Source organism: Telmatherina bonti (assembly GCF_933228915.1).
Source record: "Telmatherina bonti genome assembly, chromosome: 4".
Lineage (NCBI taxonomy): Eukaryota > Metazoa > Chordata > Actinopteri > Atheriniformes > Telmatherinidae > Telmatherina > Telmatherina bonti.
The window spans coordinates 24528745-24542702 of record NC_136622.1 but is presented as its reverse complement, the minus strand read 5'-3'; the positions used below and the strand labels follow the sequence as shown (position 1 = coordinate 24542702).

The 13958-nt window shown below is 40.2% G+C and overlaps 1 protein-coding gene across 1 annotated transcript in view; it reads left to right on the top strand.

Moving 5' to 3' along the window:
- The window catches only part of LOC306754921 (ERC protein 2-like), a gene marked incomplete at both ends in the record, with an annotated part of 113241 nt that overhangs the window by 92284 nt on the left and 6999 nt on the right, over positions 1-13958 (top strand). The window contains one exon of the mRNA XM_079239089.1: positions 12230-12373. Within this exon, the coding sequence (XP_079095215.1) occupies positions 12230-12373 (144 nt within the window). The remainder of the gene's footprint in view (positions 1-12229; positions 12374-13958) is intronic.

Here is a 13958-nt window from a genome sequence, read left to right as displayed (position 1 = left end):
CACGCTGGGGGCCCTGCTTGTTTGGTCTGGGGGCTGTTGTCATGATGACCGCTGCTGTTTGGGTGGCGCGGGGTCCACCACTGCAGCTTCACAGCTGCGGGGTGGCCCCGTTGCTGCCTGGGAGTTGTGCGGTTGCTGTGGCAGTGGCCCCTATGAGCATGCGGGGGACTGGCTCCTGGTGTGGATGGATCCCAAGGTATTGTCTCCTCAAATCAGCACCAAGTCAGAATTTTTATCACTTACTGAATGTTTTTAGTTGATTTATTAATCAGAATTCTGTTAAAGAGACAGTATTCAGGGAATGATGTTTTTCGGGGAATGTGGGTGGGTTCTTTGCTCTATGTCCTTGTGTGTGTGTAAAGAGCTTGTGTCTATTTTTTTTAAATGCCTTTTTATCCACTGTTTGTTTTAATCCTTATGACTTGATTTTATCCTGTAAAGCACTTTGTGTTGCCTGAGGTATAAAAAGTGCTCAAGAAATAAAGTTTGATTTGATTTGATTTGATAAGCAACTGCTAACTAAGAAGAAAAAGAAAAGAATGAAAAAAAAAATCATAGATGATTTTGAGTTGTTATAAATAATAATGAACCATTTGGTTTCTTCAAAGTTTAAATCCCAGAGATGCTGCGACTTCGAATAAGTGTGGGCTCCATGCTCAGGCTATTCCCTTCTCAGCCAATTCTTCTCTCAGTCTATGGCTGAAATTTGCAGGAAACTGAATGGCCTTTAACTGGCAAAGGCATTTCCAAAACAATCGAGATTGTGTATCACAATACATTTTAACCCTATTTACTATTATTTTTTTCAAGGAACAATTTCACCAAAAGTGAAGAATTAATCATGCATTGTCTTTCAGTCCATGCCAAACTCTTATTTGCAGACACAGAAACCAGTAATCATTACTAACAAGCTGCCCTTATAGGTAGGGTAGGAGATGTTTTCCAGGAGCATTTTTGACCTGACTGCTTAAAATCCCCTTTACACTCTGATTGCAGCCAATTCATGACATTTTCTAACACAAAAAAAATAAAAAATAAAAAATAAAAATAGTCACATATGGAACCTACATGATATAGAAAACATCATCCGGTATTTTAACTATGGGGTTTTAAAATATTGGATGGTGATTTGTCTATCAAACTCGACTGTCATTTCTCCCTAACCCTTTCAATCCCTTAAGAACAAACATTACGTGTTTCTGTGCTTTGGAGGCATGGCTTCACAAAAAGGGTTTGGACTTTTGTATTGTGTATTTTCAAAATGTAGCTTGCTTAAACCATTTTTCCAGGATTTCCTACCTTTAAATTTAGGGCATCATGTCTTTTACAGGAATCTCTATATCACTGACGTTGGCCTTTGTTAGTAATTTTATGACCACTTAAAGCCGGGGTATAATGTTTGGGAACTAGCAAGATCTGAAAGTGGCATCCCGTCTTGGCTCCTCCCCCTCTGGTTTTGCTCCTTGCGTGATCCAAGGTTTTTTTCTTACGTCTGCCAAGTAGGTTATGTTTATATGGGGGTTTATCTGTTTGTGTTCAAGATAAATCAAGAAGTTATAGACGACTTTTAATTAAATTTTCACAAGTTGTTGGAAATGTGAAAAGGGAGAACAGATTTAATGTGATGGTGATCCGGATCACAGTTTGGGTCCAGGAATTTTTCAAAAGCCGTGGTGGAGGTTCGCGTTCTTCGAGTGCGTTTCTAGTTTGCAGCTTTTTCTACCAACGATTTTCTCTTTCTTTGCTGTTTAGCGGGAGGAGAAACCGAGCCGGGTCAGGGAAACCCTTCCTGCATTTTCTCAGCCATGAAGAAGCTTACGAAGTGAACAACTTCAATTTGGCCCGAACGTTCTGATTGGCCAGAGTTTTTACAGATTTACAGTAAACTATATTTCTTATTGTTCATGATTTAAAAATGTACAGTCTACTTTCAGGACGAGGAACCACTTCGCCCAGAGTAAAAATAAAATGTCACTGATCAAGATTACCTACCCCAGCTTTAAATATTGAATCACTGTTTTAATGGAGGTTTTACTGCTACCCAGGGCTAAGTTTGTTTTTTTCTCTTTGTTTTTTTTTTGTCTTTTTATTGTTTTTTGATGACTGTTACAAGATTTCCTCATAATCTTAATGCTGCTGTCTTGTCCAATAATTATAAAAGAGCAAATGATCATTACAGTGTAATGTTTTAGTTCTGGTACCAACATGTCAAAAAACACACTTTAGGGCCACCACCGGAATGCTCAGTTCTCTGTAGCACTTTTCAGATTGGTAGAACTTTATAGGAGAAAAAAATATGTCCTCATTAACGTCCCACTGTTTCTCCTTGTAATCCACAAATGGCAAGAAGTGGCTCTGTCTGGCATAGGTCTGCCATTACATCCATGAAGCTGTGGTCATGGAATCAGCTGAGTGATGACAGCACTGTTTGTGATGATGCTGGGCTCATTATTATCAAGCACAAAGTGGGGTGGACCTTTTTCAATTCTGCTAATTCCCATCTTGTGAGCTCTGGAGCTCTTTGGTACTTGTACCACATATGATGTGCTACAAAGGTGCATCTGTCCTTTGAAAAAGGTATAAGTGACAAGGCCCAATGACAGACACACAAAAGCTTGGCAAGGTAGACATTTTGTTGTTTCGATGCAGGGACACAAGTATTATGTGGTAAACACCACAATGAGCATGGTGATAAGAATATAACGCATTTGGGTTCATGATGCAGTGGCATAAGTCAAAATTATTTCGTAATTTATTACAATATCCGCAAAAAAGATTAAACACATACAATCAAACTCTTCAAAAGAAACAGTTCTTACCAAAGGACACATGACACGTTGTGGGTGTTATTGTTTGGTATCCAGCTGAACCAGTGGTCAGAGTACACTCACTATTGGGAATAAGCGATTGTGTGATTAAGTGTGGGGGTGAATGTTAGTGTGACCTTGTGTGTCCTGTATGTACTGACGGGAAATAGAGCAGTTCAAGCTCCAAGGAAAGCTATAATTCTGAAAGTAATACTAGCCAAAGGAGCGTGCACATGCTAGCCCTCTTATACACATACATGCACACTCAGTTTGCCCAGAGTCAAGTCCTATACGTGCTGTAGTAACCACATTAATTGGGTTGTGTAATTGTCTGGCAAAGTTTAGTGGGAAACCGACCATACAGATATGTCCATCGTCGTAATGGGGTTATTCAGGAAAGTGCTGAACATGTGTGTTCATATGTGTGTTTGAGTGAATGCGTGTGATTTTGTGATCCCTTTATGTCTGTGTGAGTGTCTCTATTGCTTCTTTAAAGGAAGTGAGTGTGGTTGACTCTCATTCCACCGCATGTCGGCTGTGGTTCAGCTGTGGTCCACCGCCAGGCCCTGCATTTGGAACACAGAGAAAATACATCAGGGGTACTCTCTCCCACTGTTTTCTGGACGTGTCTTTCATCGGTTTGTGTGTATGTGTGTATTTTGGGCGATGGCTTTTTGTGTGACTCAGTGTATGTGTCTGTGTGCACATGTGTTATAATGCACCACTCTGCTGTACTCTCTGCCCCTGATATTTTTAAGGTCTTTTGGCCCCACGTCATGAGTATGTGCTGTATTTCCAGGCTGCAGTTAGATGACCAGAGTGAGAGAACCCATGTGGAGGACAGGAAAGACAGGAGGAATGGGGAGAGAGGAAAGCAAGGCGGGTAATTGAAGGGTTGAGGGTAATACTTAGGCCAAGGATGGCTGTTTCAATGTGTTTGCATAACCTCCTTCAACTTAATATTTAGCCCCACTTTGGAGTGAGTATAGGGCACGACAGAGCCAAATAGAGAATGATAGAGGAAGAGCGATGGCGAATGATAGAGGTGATGCTGTTCTCCTCTCTGATGAGTCGCGCCTCTCTTTGATCAGGAGAAAAAGGAAGAGAAAAGGAATGATGGAATGAGGATGGCTAGAGAGAAAAAGACAGGAGGCTGCTGCTGCTTTCCTGTCTAAGAGCTTGTGATGAATTGTTTGGCAAAGATAACAGCAGAGCACACATGGCAATAAAGATTGTTTTTTAAATGACGTAATGCAAACGTTGTCCTGGTATTCGCAGTTTTCATCACTGACAACAAAGAGTGGGGATTTCACTTTGACTCCTCTCACACAGACACCCCCCCCCCCCCCCCCAAAAAGAAAAAAAAAAAGTTATTACCGTTATTACTAAATTTGAACTAATACACCAGATGTTATTTGGTGATATAGGAATTAAATGTATTTATTCTCCTACACAGTGACTTAAGGAGGATGAAATTCTCCACAGTTGTGTGTTGAAAAATGAAACAGATTGTGAAAGAAATCCTCACACTTAAAATTTTTGGGTTTTTTTCTTTTGACCACTCTTAAACTAGTACACTAGAGACATAATTCAGCAGTGTTGATACTGACTACTTCGAGGTCTTTTTTTTAAAAAACAAAGACCCCCTTCCCCAACTACCTGCGTCTGGTTTTTTTTTTCTTTACTGTAATGTTACTGGAGCTATTTTACCCACTCTGTGACCCTTACCTCTCTGTCACATGATAGAGAGCTTTACACAACCCAGCTGGTGTATCTGTGTGTGTGTGTCTGCACTTGCATCTGACAGTGAGGCAGGGGAGCCATACATGTGTGTGGTACAGTACAGCCTCTCTGTCTTGTTTCTTCTGCCTTGGGGAGACATTATCAGTCAGCTGGATGACAAAAAAAGGAAGAGGGAGAAAACAAGCCTATGTAAGAAAATGAAAAGCAGCGTTTTGCTATTGGAAGAGTCTCTAGAGGTTTGAGTTTGGAGATTACCTTATAGGTTGAACCTGGGTGGGCAGACCTTGATCCAGACAGCTCTGGAGATTGACAGTGGCTTTGATTAATCTGATTTAGATTGTGTTTGTCTCACAGTAATGTAGAGGACTGAGGTTACACAGGAGCAAGTATGTCCATGCACATACTGTAGTAAACACTGGAAAGCATGGAAACACCCAAAAGGGAAAAACATGCCTGTGACATTATCACTGACATTCCACTTGGCCTTGTTTATTTCTTAACCCTTTTTTTTTTTTTTTTTTTTTTTACAACAACAGGAATCCACTTGACCCTGTACCGATCTTCAGACATTGATTGGTAAAGCTGCAATTGAGAGTGAACATAATTCTGGCCAGTGGTTTTTCAAACACTTTCATGCTTTTCTTGGATGTATTAAAGCTCCAGTGTGTGAGAATGATTTCCATCTAGTGGTGCGCTTATTGAATGCAAGCAACCGAGTGGTCAGCTCTGGCGCCTCAGGGTTTAAGCACGTTATTACCACTACCAAAGCTGTGGAGAATCATAAATGTGAAAATGTCAACATCTTGCACAGGTTGAAGTGCTGTCACCCATCAGGTGATGAGGTACAGAACAATACGTAATTCTGTAAATTACAAGCATGCCCTCTATGTATTTGGTACCAAGCTACTGCTAATAGCTAACGGCATCGTGTGAAATGGTGTGACTAGAGGGAGGACATGAACCCCTATCCCCAATGACAGATCAGCTGAAGTAAATTTAAAACATGACAACAAACTCTGAGAAAATACGTCTGAAAGAAGTGCAGAATTGCCCACTGGTATGACTTTTGTGAAGAGTAACAGGAACTGAATACTGTATAAGTAATTTATCTGACTCAAGGAGGATAAAGTAGTTGCTGAACTACTCTGTCCTGTTTGTAACATAACACTAAAATAAACTTTAGTGGGATTGAATGAATTTTGCTGGCTAGCAGAAAACCTGTATCCTCCGTGTCAGTTTTGAAGTCCTTCTCCCTTGTGAATCCATTTCTTAAACACAACAACAAAGTAGACTTGTTTGTTCCTGGTTACTGTTTCTTTTTCTTTTCTTGGCTATTTTCCCTCCCTCTTGTGAGGCAGACTATGGATGGACCTCGATTTCAATGGAAAACAGAAAGTTGAATCGTCCACGGTCATCTTTGCTTGTTTCTCCTCCTTCCTCCCCCCAACAATGCACAAGGATTCACAGATAAAACTCATTTGTCCCCTTTTGACTACCTTATTCAAAGATGGCAATGCAACTTGGCAGCTTTCTGTTGGGAGCACCACGGCTTATTTAATAATAGATAACACTTTTTATGCTAACTGATTTTATTCCCACTTTATGGGAATGCTTTTATTTGTATGTGATTGTTATTGGTAAAATATGCATTTATTAAAGTAATACTTGATTTTTCATCATAAAAAGTCAAATTTGTTACACACTGTATCTTTAAGAGAGAAGTTTAACATTCCAAGCAATTCTCTGATTTGTTGTTATTCTGGTCCCATACCTGCATGTTAACAAAGCTCAGTGTGTTTAGTTCAGCTCAACATAAAAGACAGAAAAAATAATAATTTTTTTCTTCAGTAATAATGTGCATTTTTAGATAAGGTAAAGAGAATACAAGTTTAGGATGTATGCAAATAGGTACGCAAAAGAATGTTGTAATTGGTTATCATTTAGAAACATGTCTTTCAAAATGTGAAATGTCCCTTTAATATTATTCAGTTAGGTTGTGTTGGATCTTGAATTTGCCTCATCTCTGAGTTTCTGCATGCCCGCACACAAACATCCACCTGGTCTGGCTCACTCCTTTCTGTCTGGGTCCCTCCATCTCTCCCTCCCTCCCTCTGGCTGGAATGCCATGGTGGCCGTCTGGTCCTGCTCATCTCTGGGAGCAGTCAGCCATCTCTCCTCGTCCCTGCTCCCACTATAAACATTTGGCTAGTTTTGGCAGATTTGTTGATTTTTTTCCCCTCGTATTTTCCCTCTTGTTGCTGTAAAACTGATGCATACTCTTTCAATTAGACTCCCGCCACCACCGCCACCCACCAGTCACAGCATTTGTGTGGGAGTGGGGGTGAGGGGAGTAAGTGGGTTGTATATTTTATTAGTGAAGTGAAAACACACATAACCTGGTCTAGCTTTGAGACAACCATCTGCTGTCATGGATTTTTCTCAGGAAGCATGGCTCAGGGTTAGCATATAAAGTGCAGCACTCTTGTTCAGGATTAGCTTGTAATGTTTAAATTTGTTCAGGACAAGGAAACAAGTCATCCACAAGTTTTTAGCTGGTGTGGATGAGCCTTATTTTGGTAAATAAAATCATTTAAGCATTTAATTTTCCCAAGAAAGAAGTTGGTAGAAGGTAGATTTAGCAAATGCCTGCAAGTTAGCTGCTAACCTAGCTAAGCTAGCTAAAACCTTGACATAATTTTTTTTAAATGCACATTAAGATTTAAAAACACAGATTTACTTGTTCAATCAGATTTGGAGTAAGCCTTCCAAACCTGGACGTGAACATGTGTTTTATGTTGGAAATAGACATTTTCCCTACCTCCTTAGTTGTAAATAACACACTTTTCCAAGATCATAAATAATAGTGTCAGTCAACCATGCCCCATTTTCATGTCCTCTGCTTGCTCTCACTGCAGGCCTCTAGTACTGCTTAGTCAGGGGCCCCCAGACTTGTGTTGCACCATCACACACTCACAATCAAGGAACGGCCATAAAATGAAAGTGGAATGTTTCTGCAGAGCTGGACACTTGAGTGGTGGAAAGGCAAGATCACAAACAAGAAGATCTCATAATAAATGTTCAAGGAAGAGACATTAGTGGGCTCCCCTTTGCTAACAAAATACCCTCTCATGGACATAAGGACATGAAAGCCCAAATGTGAGCAAAAGCGTGCACACACACATGCACAACATGCGCATGGTGCAGTTAGGGGTAGACAGTATTGATGGTTCCCTTGGGCATCTCACAGATGCATCTGTTTCTGTCCCACTGACGCTCCACACTCATAATTTCAAGTAAGTCATAACACAAATTATAAACACATATCCCTCAACCGTGACGCCTAGGAATAACAACATGGAGAGCTCAGAGCTGATATAAGGTAGGCTGGGAATCCTAAATCTTTACCTCCGCTGCCCTCTTCCTTTTCTCCTCTACTTTTCTCTCATCTTTCCTCTCTCACAAAGCACAGGTGGCAGGATGTGTCGTCAAGCTTCCAGCTTTTCTGTTTATCACATTATATTTTCTTTTTTTTTTTTTTTTATAGTTAATTATCATTCCCCCCTCCCCTCCACACCTCCAGCTCCCATGCTAATTCTCATATTTCCCTTTTATTTAACAGTGAACATGTGTTATTTCTTACTCATGATCCCGTCTTTATTCCTTGTCGCCCAGAAATCTACCTGACTTGGTAGTCTCCCACATGCTCTGAGATATCAGCCCCACCTCCAAGATATCTTCATCACTCTCTTTTCTCCTCTTTTTCTTTCTTTTTATGTTTTCGTTGCTATCATTGTCCTGAAAAAATCTTTGTCTGTCTTCCAAATCAAAACTCCTCTTTTCTTCTAATTATTCAATTCTGTTTTCCTGTTCATGTCCCACATGCAACACTCTCATCATTTGGTCATGTACTTAAGCCATCTATCTCCAGCCTCTGAAGATGTGAATGTCTCAATATGTCCTTAGAACAATGAAGTTTCAATTGGAATCACATGTTGTGGCTGAACTGAGAATTTCCCCCATTGTATATAAGATGTCAGTTCAGCGAGTGCTGTTCAGTAGAGGACTTCATGGTTCCCCACAATGATGAAACTAAATTTGAGCCATGTGAACTATGTGCATCCATATAGATGCAACTATTCATGTGAGCAAAGGGTTTGGGAAATCAGCTCAAACGTTGTTTTAGGATTGTCACAAGTTCTCTTTTATTTGTTGTAGAGACTATTAACTATTTTGTTTCATGGAACAAAAAATATTTTTCATTTTCTCAATTAGACAGGAAATATGGATAATCCTTTATTTGTGAAGGCAATGTCAAGTTAAATTTAAGCAAGCAGCGAGACATGAAGGATGGAAAGAAACAAGATTTACCCACTCACTCCAGATCAGCCAGCCAACACAGTACATGTATATATCTTTGTGTGTGTGGGGTGTGTGCATATGTGTGCGACAGATGACTTCTGTCTGCCAGATTGATGTACATAGCAAATGTGTTCTACAACTAAGGGCCAAATGGCTACTCAAATTAGATGTGATTAAATACTCCAGTGTGATTCAGGTTCAAAGACTGTTTGTAATACTAATCAGTGTGTGCCTACACACACAGAGACACAAACACCGTGTACACAAAATCACTGGCTGAGGATGTGGGAGCAAAAGATTACCAGCAGGCTAATCATAATAATGCCTCTTTTTATTGTTTTAGGAAGACATAGCTCAGCAGAATCCTGCAGCACCGCTCGGTGAGCACCCACAGGGAGACGACTCTGTAACGTGCTCTATGTGACTGGAAACAATTTAGTTTGAGCAGAAGCATGGCAGCCACTTTGCTTTAGGGTTTTATTTCACTGAGCCTGGAAAGTTGCAGCCGCAATCAATAGTTTTCTGTTGAGGAGTCTGTACCTCAAGAGACTGTACTACAAAGCAAGAACAGCAGTTTATTGTGGACTTACACCATCACAAAGCTGCTTCATCTCCTACCAGACTGTATCACTGTGGCAACTTATGTTGGAAACATAAAATGCTCTGGAGCTGGTCATCAGCAGGGAAGGCTTATGTAGCCTCAAAACCAAGCGGCAACCTCTGGCAGTTAAAAGTGAAGCCTATGCGGAAGTGCATAAAAATGCAGTTCCCCCTTCATCCACTAGGGGCTTGCTCCAAAACAAAGCAAATCCCCATAGACTCCCATGTTAAAAAGGCCAACTTCACGGCAGAAATAAACATGTTTACAGCCTGGTTCAAAAATCCATTTTTGGTTTATAGGTCAGGTTTACCTTCATGACAACTGTGGGGGGAGTGAAGTTTTTTTCTAACTCGCCTGTTTTAAAGTAGTAACAAATGTGGTTTTTAGCCGGTTAACAACGTGACTTAGCTTTAGCCTGCTTACCTCCGTTAGCTGGTTAGCTCCCGTTATCTCGGGGTTAGCTCAGTTAGCTTTTAGCTACAGAAAGCTCAGAGTTCGCTCAATGTCAATCATCCGCCATGGCGCTCACGGCTCCCCTTTCAGCTCCACCTCTTTGCCCATATTTGTATGCCCATATTTGTATTTCGTGACCTATTTTTGACAGTTTCTTCACAGCTGTGGTTTGTAGATCCATAATAAAAATAAACATAATTATAATTTGTTTTTTATATTTGTAATATTTGAAGTTGTAACTTTTAAAATCCTATTATCAACCACACACACACAAAAAAAACCAAAACAATTTCTCCAGTGGTGGGATGAGGACCCTTACTTTTTTACCATGTTTATCTTGCTCCAAATTATGTATTGCCGCTTTGATTATGTTCCGAAACTTTGTCGTAATCCTAATAGGATGAATGTCAATACAGCAGGAATAATTATTCTAAGGGAATTTACAGGGGTATCTTGACTCTAGCAGTTAACTTCCTCAAGCTGCGTTTGTATGATGTTAATCTTAAAATAGATAAGAGGTGTATCAGAGAGACAGCTTGGACATTATTTAGCAGTCTGGTGTAAAGATGGCCACCCTGCAAGTATGTTGAGGCTGTAAATTTGAATGACTGTTTATGAGCTGTGTCACATTATGCCACATTCCTTGCCCATATATGACTCTGTGCATTATCCCTTCATTCAATGTATCCCACCCGAAGACTAAGCAACGGTGACTATGGTTGCTATGGTTGCTATGGTACCATTTTCTAAAATGCCCAGTTCATGGTTAGTTTGTTAGGCAGTGGCAGAAAAGCTTAAAAAATTACACTGTTGTTTCATCACAGATGAAACAACAGTCAGTTTGTTGATGTGATTCTTAAAGAATTTTTACAGTGGCCAGGTCAAGCAGAACAATCCCGCAGTCTAGAGATACATTATACTTGCAAGTATAATGTAGGTCAGTATGTGTGTTCTCATTAAAAGAAATAACAGTGGAGGTGTGGGGAGACGAAAACTGTCATGCTGGTCCTACTCTGTGATTAATGGTGTGATTAGCTTCTCCAGTCCATGTCAGAGCCCCCATGCATGCATAGACAAATACACTCACAACATGCAAGCCTACACAATCACACAGGGACCTATTAATGGCCTTGAATGGGAGAATCCAGATCCGGCATGCAGATAATTGTATTAAAAACACAAAATGTGGAGTCCCAGGCCAGCATGACTTTATTCTGAATTTGGAGTGTTTACTTTTGCAATGTAGTTCTTTCTGCAGGGACTTAAATCATGAAATAAAAACACTGCAGTGCAGGTCAATTTTTAATAAAGACCAAAGTGTATTTTTAATGCCCTGTAACTCCCCATTCCACTACCACTCACCTCACACAAACATTATCTTCCTATCCTGGGTTAATGCTTTTTTAATACAATTTCATAGACTGGGCTTAAAAATACCTTCAGAAACTATTGCAGTGGTTGTTGACATAAATTTCACAAATCAGGCAAATTGCAGAGGCAAATGCCAGAACATAAGATTAACTGAATGGAATTTATTTTATAACTGTCTGCTCCAATTCAGTCCGAGACGAAAGTAGTGGAGGAGTGACTGGTTGTCTGAATGTTTCAGATTCTAAGCGCGTTGAGAAATACAGCAAGGCAAAGTGTTTGCCGCGGTTTTGAATTTACAACATCCTGCTTACAGTTTAAGAAAGTCATCAAAGATCTCCTCTGTAAACGTTATCCAAGTCATGCTTTTCTGTCTTCTTGGGGTAAGTTAATGCATCTGGTTGTTTGTCTATGAGGTTTGGTGGTGTGTTTAGTCTGCACCTGTAGACAGTCATTTACTGCTCCCCCACAGTACACAGCACACACTTATAGATACACACAAACACACACTCTGGTAACCGACAATGACAGTGAAAAGATGTCATATCCTCCTCAGCTTGCTCTAATAGAGTACATTACACTATTACATGGGCATGAGTCACAATGAGGTATCCCCAATGCTGCACTTAGGAGACCACTTCAAAGATATCTTCTTCTTTTCTGTGGAATCACTGTCTGGGTTTAAAGAGCTCTGGAAAGAGTGAACTATAGCATTTTTTGTACGTACAATGGCCAACAGCTGCAGTGTAGGTGCAGTGTGTATGTATTTGTGTGCCATACACCTGTCACTTTTTAAAAATGAGAATTTTCACTTCAGGTGAAAAACATGTTTTGATTTTTAATCTTTCTCTATTAATCAATACAATCTTTCGTACTGTTTTCTCACCTCCTCAGGCAGCAGGCATTGCTGGCAGCCATCAGTGAGAAGGATGCTAACATCGCCTTGCTGGAGTTATCGTCCTCCAAACGCAAGAAAGCCCAGGAAGAAGTTATGGCTCTGAAGAGGGAAAAGGACAGGCTCATGCACCAGCTCAAACAGCAGGTACATACACCAGTTGTGGCCACCGTGTTATTTATATGTGCCCATAAAGTATGAATGTAATTTACAGCATTCATACTGGTATGATCATTAATCAAATAGAAACTGGTGTTTTGGTCGCAGTTTAGGACCGACTCTTGCTCTGTGAATCAAAGCATGGACACAAATTAAAACCTGCTGCAAAAGGTGAAGCATTGCTGGCATTACGGCAACCTTATGGCAAGACTTTTGAACTTTAAAACAAGGAACTGATAGAAGTTAATAATTTGTGGTAGTTAACAGAATGCACTTTCCCTCCTCAAACCACATTTGCTGCATTCAATCATTATAAGCCAAAGCAGTAGAGCAGGAGCTATGATCCAAATCACAAGCACATGAGGAAACCTATTCCCTTAAAAGTCATGTTGCAATCAGGAAAGATGCAGTCAAGTCACACACTTATGCTGGTGTCTTTGGTGAGTCATTGGCAAACTTTTCTTCTTAATGCGTTCTGGCCAAATGGACATAAATCCCAGTAACAGTATATACCTACTCACAGACAAACACATCTAGTTCCCATGCTGCCCTGGCTCTCAATATAACCTGGGGCTGAGGAAGGTATGTGGGTCATTAAGGTCTGGTCAGACCACATCAGTGACTGATCTAACCTGAATGCTAACAGTAATGAGCTAACAGCAGGGAGCCTACATGTACGGCCTCCTGAGTCACTGGGGCTTTTGGGAAAGATGGTACATTTAAAAGTCAACAGATGCAGTGGCTGGTTCTGCATGTAAGCGTGAACCTGTATTTGTGTCTTGTAAACAGTAAACAGCTCCTTGGGGGTGCAATTCCATTCGAGGAATTTCGAGGAAAGGCTATTATCTGTTTATCGCCATTTGATGAGTCATGTTTTCCCGTTGGGTAACTTAACAGTTATAGTCCACCTGATGATGTGATGAAATCTAATTGCACTGAATTGGCCCCTGGGTCTACAGTAAAAGAGAGTTTAAAAACAGAGATTGGTGGCAAATCTGCTTGTTCATTAAAGGTGGGAATTTCTAATTTAAGTTTTTTTTTTAATATATGGAATCTGTGTATAACTTTATTATGACCCCAGAAACCTTCTTTTCTTTAGAACCAGGGTTTGTTTGGGGTCTCTTTCCTCAAATCCTGCCATTCTCACAACAGAAACCAAGGCCAGTATAGTGTTCCAGGGAAAATCTCTGCCTTAAAATGTGCCCTCGCAGGGATATGGTACCTTTGAGAGTACCTTGAAAACTTTGGTGGGTGCTGCACTTCTTAACATAATTAAATTTAATTTCCAACTTTCAATTTCAGTTGACTTTTTGTTCTGGTTAACTCATTTTAGGAGCTAATGTTTAAAAAAATGTGTGCTTACTATGAATTTTAGGAAAAAATTGTGACAATGCATCTGCCTGAGCCATCTCTACCATTTGGTCTGTAAATTTCATGTCGAGTGAATGGCATACCCAAACCCAAGACCATGTTTAACTGTCATCTCAATTATTTGTACAATCAAAAAGATAAAGAGAACACTAAAGTAACATGTTGTAGATCTGAATGAATGGAATATTTTTAATAAATACTT